Source organism: Penaeus monodon, chromosome 42 (genome assembly GCF_015228065.2).
Source record: "Penaeus monodon isolate SGIC_2016 chromosome 42, NSTDA_Pmon_1, whole genome shotgun sequence".
Lineage (NCBI taxonomy): Eukaryota > Metazoa > Arthropoda > Malacostraca > Decapoda > Penaeidae > Penaeus > Penaeus monodon.
The window spans coordinates 3,104,291-3,131,873 of record NC_051427.1 but is presented as its reverse complement, the minus strand read 5'-3'; the positions used below and the strand labels follow the sequence as shown (position 1 = coordinate 3,131,873).

The following is a 27,583-nucleotide window of genomic DNA, read 5'->3' as shown; positions in this document are numbered from 1 at the left end:
CCCTTTCCCCTTCCTTCTCCTCCCTCCCTCCCTCCCTCCCTCCCTCCTTCCCTCCCCCCCTCCCTCCCTCCCTCCTTCCCTCCCCCCTCCCTCCCTCCCTCCCTCCCTCCCTCCCTCCCTCCTTCCCACCACCCCTCTCCCAATTTCTATCCGCAGCATCTTGGATTTATCTCGAGGCGAATCTCGTGGGGAAAAAATGGACACAGGATGCTCGTTGGACCTGCGTTCGCCGGGAGACCGTTTCCGTTGGCGGTGGAAGAGGCAGAGGAGAGAGACAGGAGGAGGAAGGCGGGGACAGGGAGAAGAAAAAGAGAGAAGGGGAGCGAGAGGAAAAAGGGGAGAGGTTGGGGGAGATGGAAAGGGTAAATGAGAGGGTAAGGGAGAGGAGAAGAAGAGGGAAATGATGTGGAGGAGGGAAAGAGAGAGAGGGAAAAGAGGGAGAGGGAGAAGGAGAGGTCGTAGCAACAGCTAGAAGTATAGATCGAGGGAGATATAGTAAAAAAGAGAGAAAAAATAAGAAGCAGAGGAAGAAAAAGAATAATTCGAAGAAGTTAAGGAAAAAGAGAGAGAAATGAAGACAGGACAAAGCGAAATAAAGAGAGAAAGAGAGGCAGAGCAAGAGAGACCCAGAAACAACCTTCAGATCCTTCATGGACACGAATTGCATTCTCCCCGCCCCCCTTTGCTACGCCAGGGAGCTCCCCGAAGGTGGCTGGCTGGCTGGCTGGGTGGGTGGCTGGCTGGGTGGGTGGGTGGGTGGGTGGGTGGTGGTGGCGCTCCGGTGAGAAGTGGGTTTCTCATTCGGACTTTCACATTCTTATTGCCCCGACGTCTCCCCCCCTCCCCTCCCCCTTCCTCTTCCCCGCGGTAATAAAGGCGAAATGCATAGGTATGACGGCGGCGAGGGGGGGGGGGGCAAGAGACGGTTCGTCGGCGGAGCGGGCGCGGGGAGGAGGAGAAGGGGGTGACCCTTGGGTGGCGGGGAGTGGAGAAGGCGCCACGGACGTGCTTGCCTTTCTATAGATAGATAGATAGATATTTATTATATATATTATATATATTATATGTATTATTTATTATATATATTATATATATTATATATACATATATAAACATATTATATATATACATATATAAACATGTATATATACATACATATATATATATATATATATATATATATATATATATATATATATATATATATATATATATTTTATATATATTTATATACATATATATATATATATATTCACACACACACACACACATGTGTCCCCCTCTCCCCTCTCTCTCCCTCCCTCGCTCCCTTCGTCTCGAGACACTTTCAAGTATTAATTAATGGCGAGGAGACGAAGCCAGCCGCCGTGGTGTCGGTTGCCTCGTCTTGGTTTCCTGGGTTGATTGGTAGTGGGTTAGGTGGGGAGGGGGTGGGGAGGGGGTGGGGGGAGAGAGAGGTGGCGGTGGGGGAGGTGGGAGGAGGAGGTTGGGAGATGGGGGTGGGAGGGGGTGAGGGGAGGTAGATAGGAGATGGGGGAAAGAGGAAGAGGAAGAAGAAGAGAAAGAAGAAGAAGAAGAAAAAGAAGAAGAAGAAGGAGAAACAGAAACAGAAGAAAGGGGAGAAATTACGATGTCGTAATAGAGAACAACGCTTAGATGAGGAGGAAGCGATTGGACGAAAATTCGAATAATTGGTTTAATTGATATGGTTATGTCATCCCTCCCCCCCCCCCCTTTCGCCTCTCACCTCTTTCGCTTTTATTTATCTTCCTCCTCTTTCTCTTTCAGGATATTTTTGTCATTATTCTCAGTATTATCGTTGTCATCCTCTTTATTATTAATCTTCATAATCGTTATCTTTATCCCTAACGTTATCCTTATCACTATTAATCATCCTTTTCATTCTCTTCATTATCATCATAATAGTCATTATCGCTAACGTTATCATCATCATTATCGCTATTATCATCTTCGTTATCATCATCATTATCGCTATTATCATCTTCGTTATCATCATCATTATCGCTATTATCATCTTCGTTGTCATCATCGTTGTCATTGTCACAATCACTGTCGCTGTCACTTTCATTCATAGTATTATTTTTTGTCATTGTTATTTTTACTGTATACGTTATTGCTATATTGTTATCTTTATCATAATGGGTTTTATCATTATTGGCTTTACTACCGTCATAACTGGTATTGTTACTAATGCTATTGTTATTTTGTTTTGTTGTTTGTTTTTGGTTCTATTGTTAGATATCACTATCATTTTTTTTTTGTTAGTGGTAGTACTGGAATTGGTGTTATTGTTGTTATTTCTATTGTTAATGCTGCAATTCATTGTAGTATCATTATTGTTATTTCATTGTTTGTTATTCATTGCAGTATCATTCTGTGGTTGGTGGTACTTTCTTTGAGGGCTATATGTAACAAGTCGCTTGTCACGTGACTGTGCCAGAATTCCCGGTGACATAATCCTCCCCCCCCAAAAAAAAAAGTAAAAAAAAGAAAAAAATACCGCAGAGTGACTGGCATTTTTTTCTTTCATTTTTGACTGAATCTCTCATTGTCTGCTGCCCGAGGGTACGAGGTGGAGAGGGTGGGGGGTGGGGGGGTGGGGGTGTAGAGGGTGGGGGGTGTAGGGGGAGGGGGGCGTAGGGGGAGGGGATAGGGGTTATCCACATTCTTCGGTGGCTTTGCGATAAACAATGAAAACGTATATTTCTGAATTCTCATTCTCCTCTTCTCTTCTATTTTCGTTTCTCTCTTTTCGCTTCTTATTTTAACTTTCTCGTCTAGTCTTCGCTTCTCTGTTCTTCTCTCTCTTTTCTTCTTTCCTCTCCTCTTCTCTCTCTCCTCCCCATCGCCCCGCAACTTCACTCTTTATGAGAGTCATGAGGGGGTCATGAGGGGGTCACTGAAGGACTTGAAGGGGGGGTCATGAGGGGGTCATCCATGTGGGTTTTGCGTGCGTGGGTATGTGTTTGTTTGTTTGTTTGAGGGCGGGTGTATGTATGAGAGAGAGAGAGAGAGATAGATAGATAAATATATGTAAATATATATATATATATATATATATATATATAATGTATATATATATGAATAGATAAGTAAAGAGATAGCTATATAGTTATAAAGTTATATATGTATAGATAGACAGACAAATAGATAATATATATATATATATATATATATATATATATATATATATATATATATATATATATATATATATAATCATATAGGCCGTGGTGGCCGAGCGGTTAGAGCATCGGACTCAAGATTGTCACGGCGGCAATCTGAGTTCGAGGGTTCGAGTCACCGGCCGGCGCGTTGTTCCCTTGGCAAGGAACTTCACCTCGATTGCCCTCCTAGAAAACGACATATCGCCTTGAGAAGTCAAACGCAAGGGTCGTAGGGGAAGTCGCCGCCGTGGCACAAACCGCGGTTGATTAGGAAGGGCATCCAATCAGGCAAGGGTGGCACTGCCATATATAACCTCTCAGTAGTGAATTGAGAGAGGCCTATGTCCTGCAGTGGAATGAATGGCTGTTGAAAAAAAAAAAAATAAATATATATATATACACACACACACATATATATAGATATAATATATATATATATATATATATATATATATATATATATTTATATATTTATATATATATATAAAATATATATATTTATATAATATATATATATATATATATATATATATATATATATATATATATATATATATATATATATATATATATATATATATATATATAAAGGAGAGAGATGAAGACTGGGAGAAAGAGAGAGACACAAGGAAAGGGCTTAGAAACAGAGAGTAATGAAAAATTGACAGATAGGCTTGAAAGACAGAAGCAGAAGAGAATAACAGAGAAAAGGGAAGTTTGTTGAATAGGGAAGATATGTATCATAACTTCGCAAGTACAAGATTCTACAAAAATAACCATTTGCGCTGAATAATCATAGAAAAAAAATATACGATATGTTTTTTTTTTCATAGGCCTGTAAATTCTCCTTTTTTTACAAGTTTATATTTTTTTTCGAGTATTCATTAACAAGTCGGTTTATTTTCGTTACATAAACATTACTTTTTTAGTCGAGTATTATGCTCGTAGTTGAAAAAGCAAAGACAAGATTATTTTTTATATAAATCAATAATACGCTTTTTTTCTCGATCCAAATAATAGTATCTGTTTTTTTTTCATCTCTTCTGTTTAACTTTTAATTCGTTTTTTTGTATATTGTTGTTTTTAGTTTTTTTTTCATTTCTCTGTTCATTTCATTACTTTTATGTTTGTCTTTTTTTTATTTATAATTTTACTTATTTTCCTTTGTGTGTGTGTTTTTTATAATTTTTTTTATTTATAATTTTTCTTATTTTCCTTCGTGTGTGTTTTTTTAATATTTTTTTTTTATTTATAATTTTTCTTATTTTCCTTCGTGTGTGTTTTTTTATCATTTTTTTATTTATAATTTTTCTTATTTTCCTTCGTGTGTGTTTTTTATCATTTCCTTTATATTTCTTCCTTTTCTCTTGCATTTCTCTGTATTATTTTCCTCTCATTTATTCGTTGTCATGTTGTCTTTTCTCTCATATACACCTATCACCTTTTCCCATCGTATATAAGCACTTGATTTATTTATTTTTATTTATCTATTTATTTATTTATTTATTTTTGTATTCTTCTTCTCATGTCTTATACGGATTTGTTAAAAGTGGTTTATTTTTTGAATGAGTTTAACCCTGACCCGAATCCCGTGTAGAAGCGACCTCTGTTGTAATGACAAAGGCAGTAGTGTCATGACAAAGGGAAAAAAAGAAAGAAAAGAAAAGAAAAGATTGAAATAAAAAAAAAACTATTTCGTTGAGTTGTCCGAAGCCGAAGTCGAGGTGTTCGTGTTAATTGCGCTGAGGATTCGGACGAGGGGCTGGGGGTTAATTTGCTGTTTCGTGTTTTTGTGCTTTTGTTATTCGGTTTCATCGTTATCGTTATCGTTATCATCATCATCATCATCACCATCACCATCATCATCATCATCACCATCACCATCACCATCACCATCACCATCACCATCACCATCACCATTCACCATCCACACCATACCATCACCTCACATCACCCCACCACCACCACCACCCTCCCTCACCTCACCACCCCCCCCACCCCCACCACACCATCCCATCACCATCACCACCCCCCCCCCACCCCACCATCACCACCCCCCAACACCCCCCCACCATACCACACCACCACCCCACCCCCACATCACCATCACCACCACCACCCCATCACCTAACCCCCCACCACCCCACCATCACCATCCCATCACCACACCCCACCATCACCACACCACCACCAACCAAACCCCCACCACCACCCCCCATCACAACCACCCCCACCATACCATCACCCAAAACCCCCACCCCAAACCAACCACCCCAACCCTCACCATCACCCTCCACACCAACCAACCCCCCCCCAAACCACCACCCCACCACCACCCCCATCACCACCACCCCAAACCCCCCACCACCTCACCATCACCACACCATCACCACACCCCCACCACACCACACCCCTCACCACACCCCCATCACCTCACCACACCACACACTACCACACCACACCTCACCACCCCACCACCACCACCAACACCCTCTTAATTTTTTATTTTATTTCCCAAAATCCTAAATTTTTTAAACTCCCCATTTACAAATTTCCCATTATTAAAATTCTTAAAAAAATTTCTTTTTTTACTTTTGTGTTTTGTTTTTCGGAATGTTTGTGGGGGTTTGGCGGGAAAGTTGACTTTGGGTGTGATTGGGATGTGCGTGTGAGGGTATAAGTGAACGGAAAAAAGGGGGGGGGGGGGGAGTTGGTTTGGCGGGAAGGGGTGTGGTGTGGGGGTTGGTGATGTGTGAGGGGGTGTGTGAATGTGGGATGTGGTGGAGGTGTGGTGGGGGGGAGGGGGGGGGGGGGGGGTCTGTTGAGGGGGTGTGAGTGTGAGGGGTGAGTGTGGGGGAGGTGGTGTGTGAGTGTGGGTTTAGGTAGTGTGGATGTGGAGTTTGAGTGTGGTGGGGTGTGAGTGTGTTGTGAGTGTGGTGTGAGTGTAGTTGGTGTGAGTTGTGTGGTGGTGTGTGGTGTGTGGTGTGGTGGTGGTGGTGGTGGTGGTGGTGGGGGTGTTTGTGTGTTGTGTGGGGTTGTATGTGGTTTGGGGGTTTGTGGGGTTGTTTTTTCGGTCTCCTTCGTCGGGGTGGGGGGGGGGGGGGAACTGAAAGAGAAGAAAAGAGAAAACAACAAAGGAATGGAAAAAAAGTAGCCAGACAAACTGACAAGAAAATCTAGAAACAGAAAATACAGGAAAAGCAAGTAAATAATGATTCTTAGACACTGCACGATGAACGGTTGGTAAACTCTATAGATTTATATAGATTTCCATAAACATTTATATCTGGCACTTGTAACATCGCTCTGTTAGTTTTTGTTAGTTTTTGTCCGCTTTTGTCTGTTTGCCTAACACACACACACACACACACACACACACACACACACACACACACACACAAACACACACACACACACATATATATATATATATAATATATATATATTATATAAATATATATTAATATATATAATATATATATATATAATATATATATGATATATGCATTATGTATTTATGTATGATAATTATATATATACCTACTATATATTATATATATAGTATAATATATATTATATTATATATATTAAATATTATATATATATTTATATATATATATCTTATATTATATACCTATAATTTAATATATTATTATATATATATATATATATTATACTTATATATATTATATTATATATATAATATATATATATATATATTATATATAATATATATATATATAATAATATATATATATAATATTATATATTATATATGCATGTATGTATGTATATGTACACACACACACACACACATGTATACATGTGTGTCCTCCTCTCCCCTCTCCCTCCCTCTCTCCTTTCCTCTCTTCACCTCCCACCATCTCTCTCCATATCTCCCAGGTGTCATCGAAAGCCTCTCCCTCCCTTCCTCCCCCCCCTCCCCCTCCCCCCCTCCCTCCCTTCCTCCCTCCCTCTCCCTCTCCCTCCCCCCCTCCCTTCATCTCGAGACACGTTCAAGTATTAATTAATGGCGATGTGTATGCGTATGTGTACATGCATTTGTCCCATCTCTTAGTAGAATCATATTAAATACAAAAAAAAAAAAAAAAAACAAAAAAAAAACAGCAATTTGAGAAAATAACTCGCACACATATTGACCCTCCCCCTCCCCCTTCCCCTCCCCCCCCTTCCCCCTCCCCCCCCCCCCCCTCCTTCATTTCTCTCCCCCTTCCCCCCTCCTTTCATTTCTCTCCCCCTCCCCCTCCCCCACCTTTCACCCCCCTCCACCTAAAAGAAATAGACGAGCACCCCGACCAAAAGCGAAAGGAAAGACAAAGGGGTTCTTTACGGAGGCGATTGGCTGCCCAAATTGGACGGCCTCCTGGCTTGACCTTCCGTGACCTCTGACCTCCCGTATTAGGTCATCGGGGCTTTATTTGTCGGTGAGAGGGAGAACAGTGTGTGTGTGTTGTGTGTGTGTGTGTGTGTGTGTGTGTGTGTGTGTGTGTTTGTGTGTGTGTGTGTGTGTGTGTGTGTGTGTGTGTGTGTGTGTATGTCTGTCTGTCTGTCTGTCTGTCTATCGTGTTCATGTGGGAATTTTTATGTATCTTATCAGAAAATCTGCCCATATGTCTGTATGTAGACTTGATTAAGCATTGCTTTCACGCATATGTACACATGCGTGTGTGAGAAAGAAAAAAAACTAAAATTTTAAATACAAATGCAAAGAAATAAAAAAAAACTCATTGCGAAATCATCACGCGACGGAATGTAAGCAGCGACAGCCAGAGTTCAAAACAAAGGCAAACAGAAATATAAACAAATAAAACAAAGGCAGAGACATAAACAGAAAACGACAACAAAGACAAATAAAAATATAAACAAAAACAGTAAACAAAAATATAAACAAAAAAACAATGACAACGACAAGATATTATATATAAAAAAGATATTAACAAAAACAAAGACAAAGATAAAAAAATATAAGCAGAAACAAATACAGGGGCATAAAAAACAAGGACAAACAAGCAAACAAGAAGAAGAGCAACACAGCTACTACTGCTGTGCTGTAATGGAGGAAGGGGGGGGGGGGCAGGGGAGTCAGAGTTCAATAGAATCGATTATTTTATGAATTAGATTTAGGCCTAAATCAGGGAGGAGGGGGAGGGGGAGGGGTGAAGGGGAAGGGGAAGAGGGGAAGAGACAGGTGGGGGGAGGGGAGGGGAATAGCTAGGGGTAGGGGAGGGGAGGAGGAGGGGGAGGGCTAAGATAGGTTTTGTATAGGCTTATCAGAGGGGGGAGCGGGTAGTTTGAGCGTGGGAGTGGAGGGGGAAAGTAGAGGGGAGGGAGAGAGGGGAGATGGGGCAGGTGGGGAGAAGAAGGGAGGGGGGGAAAGAGGAAAGAATGGGAGAGGAGAGAGAGAGGTAAAGAGGGAGAAAAGAGAGAAACGAAGGAGAGGAGAGAGGAGAGGGAAGAGAGAGGAGAGAGAGAGAGAGAAGAGATGAGAAAAAGGGAGGGGGAGAAGAGAGAAGAGAAGAAGAAGAGGGGGAGTGAGTGAGAGAGAGAGGAGAGGAGAGAAGGAGGAGAGAGAGGAGACAAGAATCTATCTGTCTAGCTATCAATCTATCTATAGGACAGACAGACAGACAGACAGACAGACAGACAGACAGACAGAGAGTGTGTGAAAAATAGAGATAAAAGAGAAAAATGAGAGAAAATGAGAAAGAGAAAGGGAAAGAGAGAGAGAGACAAGAGAGAAAACTGAAGAGAACTTGTGAGCGGGAGAGCAGAGAGCAGACGGCAGAGAGCAGACGGCAGAGAGCAGACGGCAGAGAGCAGACGGCAGAGAGCAGACGGCAGAGAGCAGACGGCAGAGAGCAGACGGCAGAGAGCAGACGGCAGAGAGCAGACGGCAGAGAGCAGACGGCAGAGAGCAGAGAGCAGACGGCAGAGAGCAGAGGGCGGGCGCGGGCATGGCTGAAGGCATCTCGTGATGGCATGGGGGCACAGGTTGCCCAATGCCCTTTACCGCCATTTGCGTGGTCGGGGGAGGGCGGGGGGGGGGGGAGAAAAACACGTACGTACGCACACGAAGGTAGGCAGGCAGGGACGCACGCACTTGCTCACTCATTCACACTTACTCGCATACAATCGCCCATTCACGGACATTCAAGCACTCGCACTCTCTCCTACGCATGCACAGAACTAATGGGAAGAGAGAGAAAGAGAGAGAGAGAGAGAGGGAGAGAGAGGAAGGGAGAGAGAGTGAAAGAAAGAGAGAAAGAGAGAGAGAGGGAGAGAGAAAGAGAGAAAGACAAAGAAAGAAAGAAAGGAGGAGGAGAGAGAGAAAGAGAAAAAGAGAGAGAGTGTGAGAGTGAGAAAGGTGGGAGGGGGGAGGCGATAATAAATACAAGAAACGACTTTCTTTGATCCTTATCTAACGTCGCATCGAAATCACCATTGAGGGGAGGGAGAGAAGGAGAGAGAGAAAAAGAGGAAGGAAGGAATAAAGAAAAAAAAAAGAGAAAGGGAGGAAGGGAGGAAGGAAGGAAGGAAGGGAGGAAGAGAGGAAGAGAGGAAGAGCAGGAGATGAAAGTAGAGGGAGAGAGATTAAGAGAGATGGTAAGAGAAAGGAAGAAAAAGAAAATGCGGGAGGAATTAAAAGTTAGAGACGAATCGAACGAAAAACACGCACACGCACACACGCACACCCCACGCAACGCACCACACCACACACGCCACACACACGCCACCCCACACACCACAACACACCACACCACACGACAACGCACACGCAACACGCACACGCACCACACGCACACCACAACGCACACGCACACGCACACACACACGCACACACACACACACACACACACACACACACACACACACAAACACAATGACACGAACATAAAAATAGACAAAAAACGACAACAACAAACAGCAAATGTGCGAGCCCCCCCCCCCCACCGGCAGGCCAAGGAAGGAAGGTCAAGAAAGGTCATCTGAGAGATAGGAGCGGGGGGGAGGGGGGGGAGGGCGTGTCCTGTAGGCCTGTAGTTGGGTAGGCCTACTGCGGAAGGCATTTGCATTTTTTTTGTCTTTTTTGAGCTTATCATCATTATCATCATCATCATCATTTTTATTATTAATATTATCAGTATTATTATTATTATCCTCCTCCTTCTCCTCTTCATCACTATCATCATCATAATTATTGTTATTATTATTATTATTGTTATTATTATTATTATTATATTATCATTATCATTGTTGTTGTTATTATTATTATTATTATTATTATTATTATTATTATTATTATTATTATTATTATTATCACTGTTGTTGCCATTATTATTATTTCATATCTGTCGTTTTTTCTTTTTTTTGAGATTCTTGTCATGGCGTCCGTCCCCCCCCCCCCCCCGCCTCCCTACTCGCCTCTGAGGACGTCGACTGAATAGGATTGTTCCCCTCCCCCTCCCCCTTCCCCTCCCCCTCCCCCCTCCCCTTCCCCTCCCCCTCCCCCTCCCCCTCCCCCCTCCCCTGGCCCTCTTAACGACCCTTGGCCCTTGGCACTTCCCTGAGATTAGTCAAAGTCCTTTTACTATGCTTGCGAGAGAAAATAGGTGGGTAGGTAAGTAGGGAGATGGACAGGCACTCATATTCCCTTCCCCTCCCCGTCCCTCTCCCACTTCCCTTCCCACATATCCCCCCCCCTCCCCCTTTCCTTGATCTCGCTTCCTCCCCTCCACTCTCCTTCCCCACTCCCCCCTCCTCCATCCCCCTCCCCTCCCCCTTCCCCATTCCCCTCCCTCCCCTTCCCCACTTCCCTCCCCTACCTCTTCCTCCCTCCCCTTCTCCCCCTCCCCTCCTCCCCCTCCCCCTCTCACACACACTCGATAATTACGTAGATAATTAAGTTATCGTTATGCCCCGCGCCCCCAACTATTAATGACTTCGGTGCCTTGTTTGGGGCGCGCGATGACGTCACAACAACATGGCCGCGCTCGGGGTTGGGTCCGCCCGCGGGCGTACTTGGGGGCGGGTGATAGGGGGGGTAGGGTGTGAGAGGGGTTTGTTTTACCTTCTCTTCTCTCTTTCTTCCTCGCTATCTCTCTTTCTCTTTCTCTCTTTCTCTCTCTCTCTCTCTCCCCCCCTCTCTCTCCCTCCCCCCCTCCCTCTCTCTCTCTCTCTCTCTCTCTCTCTCTCTCTCTCTCTCTCCTCTCTCTCTCTCTCTCTTCCCCCGTTTCTCTCCCTCTCCTCGCCTCCCCCCCCCCCAGGCTCTTTCTCTCTGTTCTCTCTTGTCACCTGTTATTACGTCACAGTCTTTCACTCTTCTTAATGTGTTTGGGGGGGTGATGGGGGAGGGAGGGGGAGCCATGGGAATTTTTGTCTTTGTCTTTATGTGTGTATATATACGTGTGTATGCATGTATGTATGTGTGTATGCATGTATGTATGTGTGTATGCATGCATGTATGTGTGTATGCATGTGTGCACGTGTGGATGTATGTATGTATTTTATGTATTTATGTATGTGGGTATGTATGTGTCAGCATTATGTGTATTTATTTATTTATTTGTGTATGTGGGTATGTGTGTGTCAACATTATGTATATATGTATTTATGTATCTATGTATTGTATACGTGGGTATGTGTATGTGAGCATTATGTATGTATGCATGTATGTGCTCGTGTGTGCCGTATACGTATTGGTCGTGTGTGCATCTGTGTGCGTGTCGTGTCGGGGAGTCGAGCCCCGAGAGAGAAATGCTGAGCCGAGGTCTTTGTGGCGCGCGGCTCGCCTCTCCCAAGCCCCGGCCGCGGCTGAAGCTCTGTTGGCATTTTCACTCTCTCTCTCTGCGCATCTCTTGTGCGTGTCTCTGTCTGTGTGGTCGGGTTGTCGTGTCTGTGCTTCTGTTTTTGGTTTTGTCTTTGTTTGGCTCTGTCCGTCTGTCTGTCTGTCTGTCTGTCTGACTCTGTCTGTCTGTCTGTCTCTTTCTCTCCTTCTCTCTTTCTCTCTTTCTGTCTTTCTCTCTTTCTGTCTTTCTCTCTTTCTCTCTGTCCCCCCCTCTCTCTCTCTCTCTCTCTCTCTCTCTCTCTCTCTCTCTCTCTCTCTCCCCCTCCCTCCCCCTCTCCCCCCTTCTCTCTCCTCCCCCTTCTCCCTCTCTCCCTCCCATTCCTTTGCAAATCAACAAAAAGGTTCTCTCTCTATACATAACAATTTTAGACGAGATTTACCGGAACTATTTACATCCGGTATTACATAACGACACGTAAATCGACCTGTAATCTGTAATAGCAGTGTACAGCCATACCTTTCCGCCGCATCTGGCCTGGGTGGGGGTGTGAGGGGGGGGTAGGCCCAAAAGGGGATGGGGGCTCCATAGGCCTATTTTTTTGCTCTGACGTAATCGCTCTCTCCGATCTGCCTTCACGCTGTCGATAGATGTGTTTCAAGGGATTTTTTTATTTTGTTTATTATCATCATTATTGTTATTCATTATCATCTTTAAATCCTCTTCAGTTTTTAATTTTTTTATTGTTTGTTTTTATTTTGATTTTTATTCTTTTCATCTCGTTTTTATTCTGTTTTGTTATTCTTCGTGGTTTTGATTATTATTATTATTGTTTTTTTAATCTCGTTTTTTCATCAATATTATTTTATTTTATTATTCTTCTGCTTTGATCTTCCCTTTTTATCGATTATTTGTTTTTCTCTTTTATTCTTTTTAGTCTGTCCCTTCGTCTTTGAGTGTTTCCTGGTTCCTTGTTTATTGTTTTTGTTTTTTTGCTTCTTATTATCTAATGTTTTTGTGATTATCTGTGCCTCTTTTTATTTATTTTCGCTGTTTCTTCTCATTCGTATTATTCTGCGGCGCTTCATCCTTTTTTTGTATGTCATTTTAAAGTCTTGAATTTTCTTTTTTATTATTCTTTATCCTTATATGTCTCTCTTCCTTGATTCCATTCTGTTTTTGTTGTTTTATGATCTTCAATCTCTTTATGCTTTGCTCTCTCTCTCTCTCTTTCTCTCTCTTTCTCTCTCTTTCTCTCTCTTTCTCTCTCTTTCTCTCTCTTTCTCTCTCTTTCTCTCTCTTTCTCTCCTCTCTCTCTCTCTTCTCTCTCTCTTTCTCTCTCTCTCATCTCTCTCTCTCTCTCTCTCTCTTTCTCTCTCTTTCTCTCTCTTCTCTCTCTCTCACTCTCTTCTCTCTCTCTCTCTCCTCTCTCTCTCTTCTCCTCTCTCCTCTCTTCTCTCTCTCTCTCTCTCTCTCTTCTCTTATCTCTCTCTTCTCATTTCTCTCCTCTCCTCTTCTTCTCTCTCTCTCTTCTCCTCTCTTCCTCTTCTCTCTTCTTTCTTTCCTCTCTCTCCTCTCTCTCTCTTCCTGCTTCATTTCCCTTTCCTTTCTTTCTTTCTTTCTTTCTTCTTCTCTACATTTCTTCTTCTCTTTTCTCCTCTTCCCCCCCTTTCTTTCTCTCCCACCCTTCTCTCCTCTCTTTCTCTTCGGATCCCTCGCTTCACTCTCGATAAATCCCCTCCCTCCCCCTCTCCCCGGCTTTCGCCCCAGCTGTCTGTCTTGCCTCGTCACTTCGGAAGACCGTGGGAAAGTATGGGAAAATCTGGCTCAATGCATCGCTTGCTGGGGAAATTTTTTGGGAGGGAGGGAGGGAGTGGGAGGGAGGGAAGAGGAGAGGGGAGAGGGAGGGAGGGAGGGAGGGAGTGGGAGGGAGGGAAGAGGAGAGGGGAGAGGGAAGGGAGGGAGGGAGGGAGTGGGAGGGAGGGAAGAGGAGAGGGGAGAGGGAAGGGAGGGGCAGGGGGGGGGGGCATGGAGGGAGGCAAGGGGGAGGGAGGCAGGGGAGGGAGGCAGTGGGAGGGAGGCGTGGGAGGGAGGCAGTGGGGAGGGAGGCAGTGGGAGGGAGGCAGTGGGAGGGAGGCAGTGGGAGGGAGGCAGTGGGAGGGAGGCAGTGGGAGGGAGGCAGTGGGAGGGAGAGAGTGGGAGGGGAAAGGGAAGGGAGGGAGGGAGTGGGAGAGGGAAGGGAGGGAGGGAGGGAGTGAGAGAGAGGGAGAAGGAAGGAGAGAGACACACAGAGAGAGATAAATAAGTAGCTTACGAGCGACGAGGAATATATAGAAAAAGAAACAGACAGATTAGTTATAAAAACACACTTGAGAGTTTTACCGGAACAAATGGTCACATCTTAAATGGTTGAAGTGAGGATAGAGAGAGAAATAGAGGGAGAAAGAGAAATAAGAATAAGAGCGAGGAGAAATATGAGACCAGAAAAAAGAACGTAACAGAGACAGTGACTGAGGCAAAGGTAAAAATAGACTTGGTAGTTTTATTGATGCAAATATTTCCTTTGGGGAGGAGGAGATAGCGTTAACGCTATGAGTGTATGGATGACTGAGTGGGTGAGCGAGTGGGTGAGCGAGTGATTGAGCGAGTGAGCGAGTAAGTGAGTGAATGAGAGAGCGAGTGAGTGAATGAGAGAGCGAGTGAGTGAACGAGAGAGCGAGAGAAAATGTGGATGTGGAAAGAGAGAGAGCATAAATGAAACAGAGAATGAATGGGAGAACGAGAGAGAGAGAGAGGAAGAGAGAATGAATACACGAGAAGAGAAAACAGCGAAAAGAGACATGAAGCAAAAACTACAAGAGAAAACCGATACTCGAAGACAAGCCACCGACCCAAGGACACGGCGCTCCTGGTGGGTCGGGTTGCATCTCCAGGGGGATGGTGGTGATGGTGGTGGTGATTTTGATCATGTTGGAGATGATGATGATGGACTGTTGTGTTGTTGTTGGTGGTGGTGGTGATTATAGTGATGGTATGGAGGAAGGAAACGGGATTTTGGTACTGGATAAATGGCAGTCGCTGTGATGGTTGCCCTGAGATGCAAATGCAGCGAAGGATATTCTTGAGAAGCGCTTGCTAATTGAATGAATGAAATGTTGATCAAAAGCCCGTCACTTGGCGTTCTCCGAGAGTATTCCGCGAGACGCAAGCTGGCCTTTGACCTGCCTCGTCCTCGGCGCCACTAACGCCTTCCTTTCTTTGCAGTCCGACGTCGCCACGACTCCGCCGGCCGAGCCCCCCGCCCGCGCCGCCCGCCCGCGTCCTCCGCCGCCGCCCCCGCCGCCCCCGCGATGGCCGCGAGGCGAGGCGGCCGGGCGTGACTCGCAGGCCGCGCCGGCGATGCCCCTCGAGGCGGCCCGCGCGCGCTGAGCGCCCCCGCGCCATGGCCGTCACCATGCGCGCGCTCACCTACAGCTGGATCGGGCTGTCGGCGGCGGCGCCCCTCGTGTTCCTGGTGTGCGCGTGGGCGCTGGGCGTGTTCCACTCGTACCGCCGCCACTGGCGCTCCGTCGACCTGTTCCTGCTGGCGGTGTTCGTGCAGGAGCTCCTGATGGCGCTGCAGGTGTTCGCCTTCGCGCTGCTCAGCCTGATGCGGCCCGAGTCGGGCGCCGCATGCGGGGCCTTCGTGTGGAGCCTGAGCGCCACGCGCGCGCTGCAGGCGGCCACGCTGGCGTCGCTGCTGGTGGACCGCGCGCTCACGTGCCAGTGGCCCTACAAGTACCGCTTCTCCGTGCGCCGCCACCAGATCCGCTACCACCTGGCGGTGCTGGCCACCGTGGCGGCGCTGGTGGGCGTGGCGGCGCTGCTGGCGCGCCCCGCCGACGCCGCCGCAGCCTTCGAGCACTGCAGCTTCCTGCCGCACGCGCTGCACGTGCGCCTCGCGCTCTTCGTGCTCAGCGTGTACGGCGTGCTGGCGCTGGCGGGCGGCGTGAGCGCGGGCGTCGTGCAGGCGGGGCGCGGCTGCTCCGTGCCCGCGCGCGCCCACTCCGACCTGGCACCCATCGCCACCGCCACCGCCTCCTCCACCGCCTCCAGCGCCGCCCGCGCGCCCGCCGCCTCCTCCGCCTCCACCGCCTCCTCCACGGCGTCCTCGGCGCCCGCCGCCGCCCTGCGCGCCGCCTCCTCCGCCTCCGACCTGGTGCCGCCGCCGCCGCCGCCGCATCGGCCGCCGCCCGCGCTGCCGCTGCGCAGCCACAAGGGCGCGGGCGCCTCGCGGGGGGGCGGCCCGCCGCGCTCGCCCGCCTCCGACTTCCGGTGGGGCACGACGCTGGCCGTGGCGGGCGTCTGCTTCCTCGTCAACCACCTGCCCTTCATGGTGAGTGCTCCTCGGCCGCACCTCTGACCGGTCGCTCGGTGCGAAGGGCGGCTTCCCTTTGTATTACTGCCATTGGTATCCTCATCACCATCACCTTCCCTTCTCCCTTCTCTCCCCTCCCTCCCCTCCCCTCCCCTCCCCCTGCCCCGTCCCCTCCCCTCCCCTCCCCCCGTCCCCTCCCTTCCCCTCCCTTCCCCTCCCCTCCCTTCCCCTCAGCACTCCATAACACCATCCTTGAAGGAAAACTGATCAGACCAAATGACTAATTATATATAAAAAAAGGGGAAAACTGAAGGTAGAAAAGAAAAAAAAATATAATCGTCGCTGTTATTTCACTTCGCTCAGTCACTCAAGCGAGTAACTTCCCATTAATGGCTCCCATTAATAATTATGATAATTAGATTAATAATGGCTCCCATTGGCGGCCGTGGGAGAGGCGCGGGGCTCGCGAAGGGGCCAGGATTGGGGCAGGGGCTGGCACTCGGGGGGGGGGGAGGGGCAAAGGGCCATTCGGGGCTGAAAAGAGGATTGTTCTGACTAGTGTTATTTTTACTTCTCTTTTTGTCCGTTTTTGGGAAAAGGGTAGAGGCTAGCGGAAGGGGTAGGGGTAGGGGTAGGGGTAGAGGCTAGGGGTAGGGGTAGGGGTAGGGGTAGGGGTAGGGGTGAGAGGGGGTCATAGCAGGCGGGGGTTTGGTTGTGGTGGGGAGGACGGGGGGAAGGTGGGGGAGGAGGTTGGAGGTTAGGGGAGTCAGTGGTGGAGAAGGGGGAGTTAGAGGTGGAGATGGGAGGGGGGAGGGGGGAGGGGACGACGGTGACGGAAGGAGGGAGAGAGCGGAGGAGGAAAAAGATTCACAGGTAGGAGCAAGGGGGAGGGGAGATGGGAAAGGAAGATGAAAAGGGAGATTAAAAGGAGAGGAAAGCGGAGACGGAAAAGGGAGAGGGAGAAGAGAGAGGGAGAAGAGAAGACGCGAGAGAAGAGAAGGGAGGGAGGGGGAAACGAGAGTTGGAAGAGGAAGGGGGTGATGAGGGTGCCATGGGGGGGAGGGGGAGGGAGGAAGGTTGGAGAGGAAGGGTATGGCGGGGGGGGGCGGGGGGGAGGGGCCAGAGCACACGAGCGTTTGTTTCGTCTTTCGTTATAATGGCGTTGCGCGGATCTCTCGTGCGTAATTGGACCGAAATTGGCCTTGCCTTTTATGGGGACAAATTACCTGTTTTTTTTAGTTTTTTTTAATTGTTTTTTCTATTTTTAGTCTTTCCTTTTTTTCTTATATATATATATGTCGTGTCAGTCATTCGGAGCTGATTTCGAAAGGGGGGGAGGGGGGAGTGAAGGGGTCGTTCTCTCTCCTCTTTTTTTCTCTCTCTCTTGTTCTCTTTCTTTCTCTCTCCCTCTCCCCTTCTCCCTCCTTCCTTAAATCATTCTCTGTCTATCTATCTATCTATCTATCTATCTATTTATTTCTCTCTTTCTCTCTATATATATTTATTTCTCTCTCTCTTACATCGAGAGGCGAAGTGAGAGGAAAGGGAGGGAGAAAGGGAGAATAAGGGAGAAGAGTGGAAGGGAGGAGGAGGAAGGGAGGAGGAAGAAGGGAGGAAGGGGGGTGAAAGGGGGGGTGAAAGGAAGTCGTTTTCCCCCCATTTTTTTGACAAATGGGGCCAAACAGTGAAACAATAGCTTTAAGAATTGCTTCAACGCGATAGCTTTTTATTATTACCATTTTCATCATCATTATCCTCATCATCATCATCATCATCATCATCATCATCATCATCATCATCGTCATCGTCATCGTCATCGTCATCGTCATCGTCATCGTCGTCGTCATCGTCATCGTCATCGTCATCGTCATCGTCATCGTCATCGTCATCGTCATCGTCATCGTCGTCGTCGTCGTCGTCGTCGGCATTATCACTGTTATCATAATTGGTAGCGCTTTCATTTTTCTCTTTTCATTTGTAATATTATTTTATTTATCTGTTATCTATTTGGTTAATAAATGTCTTTATGTGAATTCGTGTGTGTGTGTGTGTGTGTGTGTGCGTGTGCGTGTGCGTGTGTGTGTGTGTGTGTGTGTGTGCGTGCGCGTGCGTGTGCGTGTGCGTGTGCGTGTGTGTGTGTGTGTGTGCGTGCGTGTGCGTGTGCGTGTGCGTGTGCGTGTGCGTGTGCGTGTATGTATGTGCGTGTGCGTGCGTGTGCTGCCTGGCGCCCCGACCGCCGGCCGAGATGCACACTCGGTGAAAGTAGAAATCGTGGTTACCGCAGCGGCCCAGAAGACGCACGCGGCAGAAGGATCTCGAAACACACGGGTTGGAGGAACACCAGAGGGTCTGCGTGCCTCCCCCCCTCCCCCACTCCCCCCACTCCTCACGCTACCCTGCTGTCTCCCTGGTTCTCTCGCCCTCTCGCACTCGCCCTCTCGCACTCGCCCTCTCGCACTCGCCCTCTCGCACTCGCCCTCTCGCACTCGTCCTCTCGCACTCTCTCTCTCGCACTCTCTCTCTCGCACTCTCCCTCTCGCACTCTCCCTCTCGCGCTCTCCCTCTCGCACTCTCCCTCTCGCACTCTCCCTCTCGCACTCTCCCTCTTCCTCTGTTCTCTCTTTCTGTTTTTCTTCCCTTTCCTCTTGCTCTTCCTCACTCCTCCTCCTCCTCCTCTCCTGCTCCTCTGTCCCCCCTCTTCTTTCCCTCTCCCCCTCTCTTCCTCACTTTCGCCTCTCCCTCCTCTCCTCCTCTCCTCTTCACCCTCTTCTTTCTTTCCTCCTTTCCCCTCTCTCTCTTCCCTCCTCTTCCTCCCCCTTTTCTTTTAACGGTAGGTTCATGTCTGAGCCGCCGTGGTCACAGCATGATACTTAATTGTAGTTTTCATGTTGTGATGCTCTTGGAGTGAGTACGTGGTAGGGTCCCCAGTTCCTTTCCACGGAGAGTGCCGGTGGTACTTTTTTAGGTAATCATTCTCTCTATTTTATCCGGGCTTGGGACCAGCACTGACTTGGGCTGGCTTGGCCACCCAGTAGCTAGGTAGGCAATCGAAGTGAAGCTCCTTGCCCAAGGGAACAACGCGCCGCACCATCTCCTTCTCACCCCTCCCCCTCTCTCCCCCTCCCTCCTCGCCTCCAGCTGGGTGCCTCCTCCCTCCCCCCTCTTCCTCCTCCTCCCCCTCCCACTTCCTCTCTCTCCCCCTCCCCCTCTCTCCCCCTCCCCTCTCCCTCCCCCTTCTCTCCCCCTCTCTCCCCCTCCCCTCTCCCTCCCCCTTCTCTCCCCCTCCCCCCTCTCTCCCCTTCTCTCCCCCTCCTCCTTCCCCCCCTCCTGCCTCGCCTCCAGTTGGGTGCCTCCTCCCTCCCCCCTCTTCCTCCTCCTCCTCCCCCTCCTCCTCCCCCATCCCCCCCTCCTGCCTCGCCTCCAGTTGGGTGCCTCCTCCCTCCCCCCTCTTCCTCCCCCTCCCCCTCCCCCTTCCCCCCCCTCCCGCCTCGCCCCCAGCTGGGTGCCTCCGACTGGCCAGGATCGAGTCCCGCCTCACCTTGATATGTAACAGTACACACAACAAAAACATTTGTCAAAAAAAGATAAGAAAAAAATGTTAAAGGAAGAAGAAGGGAGAAAGAAAAAATAAAAATAAAAGAAGAAGAAGACGAAGAAAAAGAAGAAGGAATAGAAAGAGAGAGAAAAAAAGGATGAGAGAAGAAGGAAAAGGAAAAAAAGAGAAAAAATAGACAAAGAAACAAAAAATGAATATATAAAAAAGATGATAAAGTAGAAAAAGAAACTAAAGAAGGAGAAAGACACACACATAGAAAGAGAATAAGATAGACAGAGAAAAAGAATGACACAGACAGAGACAGACACAGAGAGGCAGACACAGAGAGGCAGACACAGAGAGACAGACACAGAGATAGCGACAGACACAGAGATAGCGACAGACACAGAGATAGCGACAGACACAGAGATAGCGACAGACACAGAGACACGAGATAGAGATAGCGACAGACACAGAGACAGAGATAGAGACAGACACAGAGAGAGACAGAGACAGACACAGAGACAGACACAGAGAGAGACAGTGGTCGCGCCGCGGCCGCTTTCGCTGCCTTGACACGGTCGCCTTGAGGAGACGGTCCAGCTGCCTCCGCTGGACCTGGCGACGACGCGTCTGCTTTGGGTCCCTTTGGTGTCCTGTTTTGGCGTCTGTCGTGGCCTTTAACTTTGTACTCGAGCAGGTGGGTTGTGGGTGCGGGAGGTGAGGGTGGGGGGGAGGTGAGGGTGGGTGGGGGTGGACGGGGGTGTGTCTGGGGATGTGTGTGTGTGTGTTTGTGTGGGGATGTGTGTTTATGTGTGGTGTGTGTGTGTGTGTGTGTGTGTGTGTGTGTGTGTGTTTCTGTGTGTGTGCATGTATTTGTAAACTACGAAAAGGTAGGGAATGGGGAGGTTGTAAATAGTTTGTTTTAGGGGGTCTGTTTAAAATATGTTATTTGCAAGTACTTTGCTGTTATAACTATTGGTATACGGACATGCGCAAGGGTATGGGAGAATAAATATATTTTGATTTTAAACTAAGCCTTCATGATATATCATCACGGTCTGCGTCTGTAAATAAATTGCTCTCTATAGCTGTATTGGTTAAATAGATATTTTCAGGCCTAAATATCACACACAGTTTTCCATAGCACTGTAAGAATGCGTAGTTACAATTTCGAAACTCCTGCTGTGGCTCTGCTCTGTCAGTTATAACTAAATTACTCTCACGTTTCGACAATTTTCTCTTCCCAACTACTCTGCTGCCCTCCCCCCTCCCCTCCTTTCCCCTTCCACTCTCCTCTCCTCTCCCCTCTCCTCCCCTCTCTTCCCCTCTCCCCTCCCCTCCCCTCCCCTCCCCTCCCCTTCCCCCCTTTCACTCGTGATTTGTAACTACGTCGATTTGTATTTCTAAGTGCATTGCCACGACTGTAATTTCATTTATTATTATCATTTCACACTCTCCCGTTGTTGTGTTGGGCGCCCAGTCGTAAATACACGCTTATAACTGGTGTCCGCGGGCGTACTTGACCGGCTGATGGGCGGTAGTGACTGGGCAGTCGACTGTAATAACTGGGCACAGCGTTTTAATAAATGGTGCTGCCTGCGAGTCACCCCCGGAGAACGCTTCTTGGCAATGCTGTTGCTGTTTTGAAGTTTCTATTTTTTTATTTTTTCATTTTTATTATGTTTTTATTTCTGTGTGTGTGTGTGTGTGTGTGTGTGTGTGTGTGTGTGTGTGTGTGTGTGTGTGTGTGTGTGTGTGTGTGTGTGTGTGTGTGTGTGTGTGTGTGTGTGTGTGTGTTTTGTTTCTGTTTGTGTCTGTCCGTGTTTGCCTTTTGTGTACGTTTTATCTTTTCTGCATTTCTTTTCTCGAGTTTGTCACATGCACTTATTTTCGGAAAGGGAAGGAGGAGGAGGAGAGGGGAAAGCGAGGCGTGGGAAAGAGACCAACGAAAAATATAGTAAGAGAAACTCGGTGGGAAAATGACTTAGAAAAAGAAGAAAAAAAGAAAAGAGAGAGAGAAAAAAAATAGAAAGAATATAAAGCGAAAGTAGCGACGAAAATATGATAAAGGAAATTAAGAACCTTTTTTTTTGTATTTATATTTGTGAAGAAAGTAGTTTCATTACCTAATAGGAATTTCGATGCTTATTATCTATATCTATCTATCTGTCTGTCTGTCTGTCTTGTCTGTCTGTCTGTCTGTCTGTCTGTCTGTCTGTTTGTCTGTCTATCTATCTATCTATCTATCTATCTATCTATCTATCTATCTATCTATCTATCTATCTATCTATCTATCTATCTATCTATCTATCTATCTATCTATCTATCTATACAGTTCATGTATAATCAAAATTTTAATCCCGTATATCTCATGTCATGATCATGTCCATGAGATAAATTTTGAATATTCTTGATGGAGAGGTAAGCAAAAAAAGAAAAAAAAGAAAAAAAAAGAAAAATTATTATTATTATTATTATTATTATTATTATTATTATTATTATTATTATTATTATTATTATTATTATTATTATTATTATTATTATTATTATTACTATCATTATCATTATCATTATCATTATCATTACCATCATCATCATCATCATCATCATTATCATCATTATCATCATTATCATCATTATCATCATTATCATTATCATTATCATTATCATTATCATTACCATTACCATTACCATTACCATTACCATTACCATTACCATTACCATTACCATTACCATTACCATTACCATTACCATTACCATTACCATTACCATCACCATCACCATCACCATCACCATCACCATCATTTTAAATTGTAGTTTGACGGTACTTTTGTTATCTGAAAGAAAGATAAAAAGATAAAAAGGGGGGGGGTATGAAGGCTTTCTACATATTGTCTCTTGAATTTCGAATGGATTTTGTGTGCGTTTTTTATCTCTGCCTGTTTGTCTGTTTGCCTTTTTTTCTGTCTGTTTATCCCTGTCTGTCTATCCCTCTGCCTATCTGTCTATTTGTCTGTCTGTCTATTTGTCTCTCTGTCCCTCTTCCTATCTGTCTGTTTCTCTCTCTCTCTCTCTCCCTCTCTCTCTCTCTCTCTCTCTCTCTCTCCTTCCCTCTCTCCCTCCCTCTCCCCCTCCCTCCCTCCCTCTCTCCCTCCCTCTCTCCCTCCCCCCTAAGAACGCACATCACATCGGTCTGACCTAGCGAGGCGAGGCGAGGCGAGGCGAGGTAAAGAGAGGCGAGGCGAGGCGAGGCGAGGCAAGGCGAGGCAAGGCGAGGTAAAGAGAGGCAAGGCGAGGCGAGGCAAGGCGAGGTAAAGAGAGGCGAGGCGAGGCAAGGCGAGGTAAAGAGAGGCGAAGCGAGGTGACTTGTTGGCGCCGCAGGTCGTGACGCGGAAGGGGCCCTGGGGGGGGGAGGGGGAAGGGGTAGTTGGAGGGAGGAGGTGGGGGGTTGGAGGGAGGACGTAGGGGGGGAGTTGGAGGGAGGACGTGGGGGGGGGGTTGGAGGGAGGACGTGGGGGGGGGTTGTGCCGGCCGCGTTTGGTCCATAGTTCTGAGATGAACAGTGTTCGTGTATGCTTTTATATGTATGTGTATTTATCGGTGTATATCCATGTAAGACGCACATCAGCACAGACACGCACAGGCACATACAAAAACAAACATACATACGGACACATGTGCACGTATATAAACATACATGAACTAATACAAATGCAGACATGTGTTGTATGTACGTGTGTGTTATGTATTAGCTGGTAAGCATGTATGTATGAATGTATGTATTTATGTATATGTGCATGTATGTGTGCATGTATGTATGTCTTTATGTATGTATGCATTGTATGTATGTATGTACGTATGTATGTCTGCATCCCTATATGTTTGTATGTATGTATGCATTTTTTTCTTCTAGATTAGAAACCGAAAGAGTGTACAATCTATGCAAATTTTCGACAAGTGCATTTTCCAAGCAGTGGGATGGGGGGGGGAGGCCATACAGAGAGGAAGGGGGGGGGCGAAAGTTTGAGGACCGGATGTTGCCTTCTGCAATTTCAACCGGGAAGCAGTTGCAAACCCGGGAACAACACGGCGTTTGCCAAAGCTCCTTGGTGGAATGACCCCCCCCCCCTTTTCCCCTTCCTCTTTCTTCCTCCCGTCTCTTTTCCCCTCTTTTACCCTCTATCTCTTCCTCCTCCTCCTTCTTCTTTTTTCCGTCTTTTAACTTCTCACCTTCTCCTCCTCCTCCTCCTCCTCTTCCTCCTCTTCCCCTCCTCCTCCTCCTCCCCCTCCTCCTCCTCCCCCTCCTCCCCCTCCTCCTTCCCTCCTCCTCCCCTCCTCCTCCCTTCCTCCTGTGGAAAATATCCTTCCGATTTTCCCTTCCTCCCTCATCACCATCTCTCTCATCACTTCCTCGACCTCCCCATCCCTCCTCCCTCCTCCCTCCTCTCCCCTTCTCTTCTCCTTCCTCTCCCTCCTCTCTCTCTCCCTCTCCTCCTTCACCTCCCCCTCCCCCCAATCCTCCCAGCTTGTCACAGCGGTAAGCATGGAGGTTTTGCAGTGAAATTGGAGTCGGCAGTGGAATCCGAGGGGGGAGGGGGAGGGATGAGGGGAAGGGGTAGAGGGTGAGGGGGTGGGGGTGGGGGAGGAGGGAAGAGGGAGGAGGGGGAGAGGGAGGACGGTAGGGAGAAGGGAACTTGACCACTGGCTGCGTTTGTTGCATTTCTTTTGACTGGTTCTCTTTCGCCTTTGCGGTCTCGTTCTCTCTCTCTCTCGTTCTCTCTCTCTCTCTCTCTCTTCTCTCTCTCTCTCTCTCTCTCTCTCTCTCTCTCTCTCTCTCTCTCTCTCTCCTCTCTCTCTCTCTCTCCTCTCTCTCTCTCTCTCTCTCTCTCTCTCTCTCTCTCTCTCTCTTCTCTCTCTCCTCTCTCTCTCACTCTCCACCTCTATCAAAAAAAAAAAAAAAAAAACAAAAAAAAAAAAAAAAAAGAGGGGCAAAAAAAAAACACAAAAAAAGAAAAAAACAAAAAAAACACAAACAAACCCCCCGGACAGACAAAAACAGAAAAGCGCCCCAAAAACAAAAAGAGATAGCGACAGACACAGAGATAGCGACAGGGAAAACAAAAAAGGAACAGTAGAGATACGACAGACACAGAGATAGCGACAGCACAGAGATAGCGACAGAAACAGAGATAGCGACAGACACAGAGACCGAGATAGAGTAGCGACAGACCAGAGAAAAGGATAGGACAGAAAGAGAGAGACAGAGACAACACAGAGACAGACACAGAGAAGAAGTGGTCGCGCCGCGGCCCGTTTTCGTGCCTTGCACGGTCGCCTTGAGGAAGGTCCACTGCCTCCGCTGGCCGGGCGACGACGCGTCTGCTTTGGGCCCTTTGGTTCCTTTTTGGGTCGCGGGGGCCTTTAATTTTGACCGGAGGTGGGTTGTGGGGGGGGAGGTGAGGGTGGGGGGGAGGTGGGGGTGGGTGGGGGGGGAAAGGGGGTGTGTCGGGGGATTTTGGTGTGTGTGTTTGTGGGGGGATGTGGTTTTATGGTGGTGTGTGTGGGTGTTTGTGTGTTGTGGGTGTTTTCTTGGGTGCATGTTTTGTAAACTCAAAAGGTAGGGAGGGGGAGGTTGTAAAAGTTTGTTTTGGGGGGGCGTTTAAAATAGTTTTTTTGCAAGTATTTTGCTGTTAAACATTGGTATACGGACATGCGAAAGGGTATGGGAGAATAAATTTTTTTTGTTTTTTTAAACAAGCTTCATGTTTAATTCCGGTCTGCGTCTGTAAATAATTGCTCTCTATAGCTGTTTTGGGTTAATAGATTTTTTCGGGCCTAAAATCCACACATTTTTTCCATAGCAGTAAGAATGGTATTTAAAATTTTCGAAACTCCGCTGGTTGCTCTGTCATTTATAATAAATTACTTCACGTTTCGACAATTTTCTTTTCCCAACTACTTTTGCTGCCCCCCCCCCCTCCCCCCTTTCCCCTTTCCATTTCCCTTTCCCTTCCCCCTCCCCTCCCCTCTCTTCCCCCCCCCCCCTCCCCCCCCCTCCCCCCCCCTTCCCCCCCTTTCCCTCGTGTTTTGTAACTAGTCGATTTGTATTTAATGCATTCCCACGACTGTAATTTTTTTATTTTTTATCTTTTCCCCCTTCCCGTTTTTGGTTTTGGGCCCCCCAGTCGAAATACAGCTTTATAACTGGTGTCGCGGGCGACTTGACCGGGGAGGGGCGGTAGTACGGGCATGACTGTAATAAGGGGGCACAGCGTTTTAAAAATGTGCTCCCTGCGAGTCCCCCCCCGGGAACGCTTCTTGAAAGCTGTTGTGTTTTAAATTTCTTTTTTTTTATTTTTTATTTTTATTATGTTTTTATTTTGTGTTGTGTGTGTGTGTGTGGGGTGTTTGGGGTGTGTGTGTGGTTGTGTTTGGTTGTGTGTGTGTGTGTGTGTGTGGGGGTGTTGTGTGGGGTGTGTGTGTGTGTGTTGTGTTTTGGGGGTTGTGTGGGGGTGTGTGGGGTTGTTGTGTGTTTTTTTCTTTTTGTGTCTGTCCGGGTTTGCCTTTTGTGTACTTTTTTATTTTTCTGATTTCTTTTCTCGAGTTTGTCACAGCACTTTTTTTGGGAAAAGGGGAAGGAGGAGGGGGAGGGGGGAAAGGAGGCGTGGAAAGAGCCCAAACGAAAAATATAGTAAAAAAACCGGGGGGAAAAAATGATTAGAAAAAGAAGAAAAAAAAAAAAGGAGAGAGAAAAAAAAAGAAAGAATATAAAGCGAAAGAGCGACGAAAATAGAAAAAGGAAAAATTTAAAAACCTTTTTTTTTTTTGATTTTTTTTTTTGGGTAAAAGAAAGAGTTTCATTCCCAATGGGAAAATTTTCGATTTTTATTATCTTATCTATCTATCTGTCCCTTCTGTCTTCGTCTGTCTGTCGTCTGTTTTTGTCTGTCTGTCTTTTGTCGTCTATCTATCTATCTATCTATCTATCTATCTTCTATCTATCTATCTATCACTTTTCTATTACCCCTTCCCTATCTATTATCTATCTATCACCCCTATCTATCATCTACTATCTATCTAACAGTTCATGTAAATCAAATTTTAATCCCGTAAAATCTCATTATGATCATGCCATGAGAAAAATTTTGAAATTTTTGGTGGAGGGAAGAAAAAAAAGAAAAAAAAAAAAAAAAAAAAGAAAAAAAAAAAATTTTATTTTTATTTTATTTATTATTATTATTTTTATTTTTATTATTATTTTTATTTATATTATTTTTATTATTATTTTTACACATTACAATAAATTTCTTTACTTTACCATACACACATCAACATATCCATTTCATCATTCATCTTTATCATCATTATCATTATCTTTATCTTATCATTACATTCCATTACCATACCTTTAAAACCCAAACCCAATCCATTACCCAACCATTACCATTACCATACCTTTAAACCATTACATTACCATTCCCAATTACCTTTAAAACCATTACCTTACCATTCCATTACCATTCCATTCCCATTTACCATACCATCCCCACACCATCACCATCACCATATTTTAAATTGTATTTTTGAGGGTACTTTTGTTATCTAAAGAAAGATAAAAAAGATAAAAAGGGGGGGGGTTTTATGAAGCTTTCTAATATTTTCTTGAATTTTGAATGGTTTTTGGGTGTGCTTTTTT

The 27,583-nt window shown here is 46.5% G+C and overlaps 1 protein-coding gene across 1 annotated transcript in view; it reads left to right on the top strand.

Moving 5' to 3' along the window:
• The window catches only part of LOC119599074, a 40,401-nt gene that overhangs the window by 4,569 nt on the left and 8,249 nt on the right, over positions 1 to 27,583 (top strand). The window contains exon 2 of the mRNA XM_037948830.1: positions 15,257 to 16,067. Within this exon, the coding sequence (XP_037804758.1) occupies positions 15,435 to 16,067 (633 nt within the window). The 5' untranslated portion in view covers positions 15,257 to 15,434. The remainder of the gene's footprint in view (positions 1 to 15,256; positions 16,068 to 27,583) is intronic.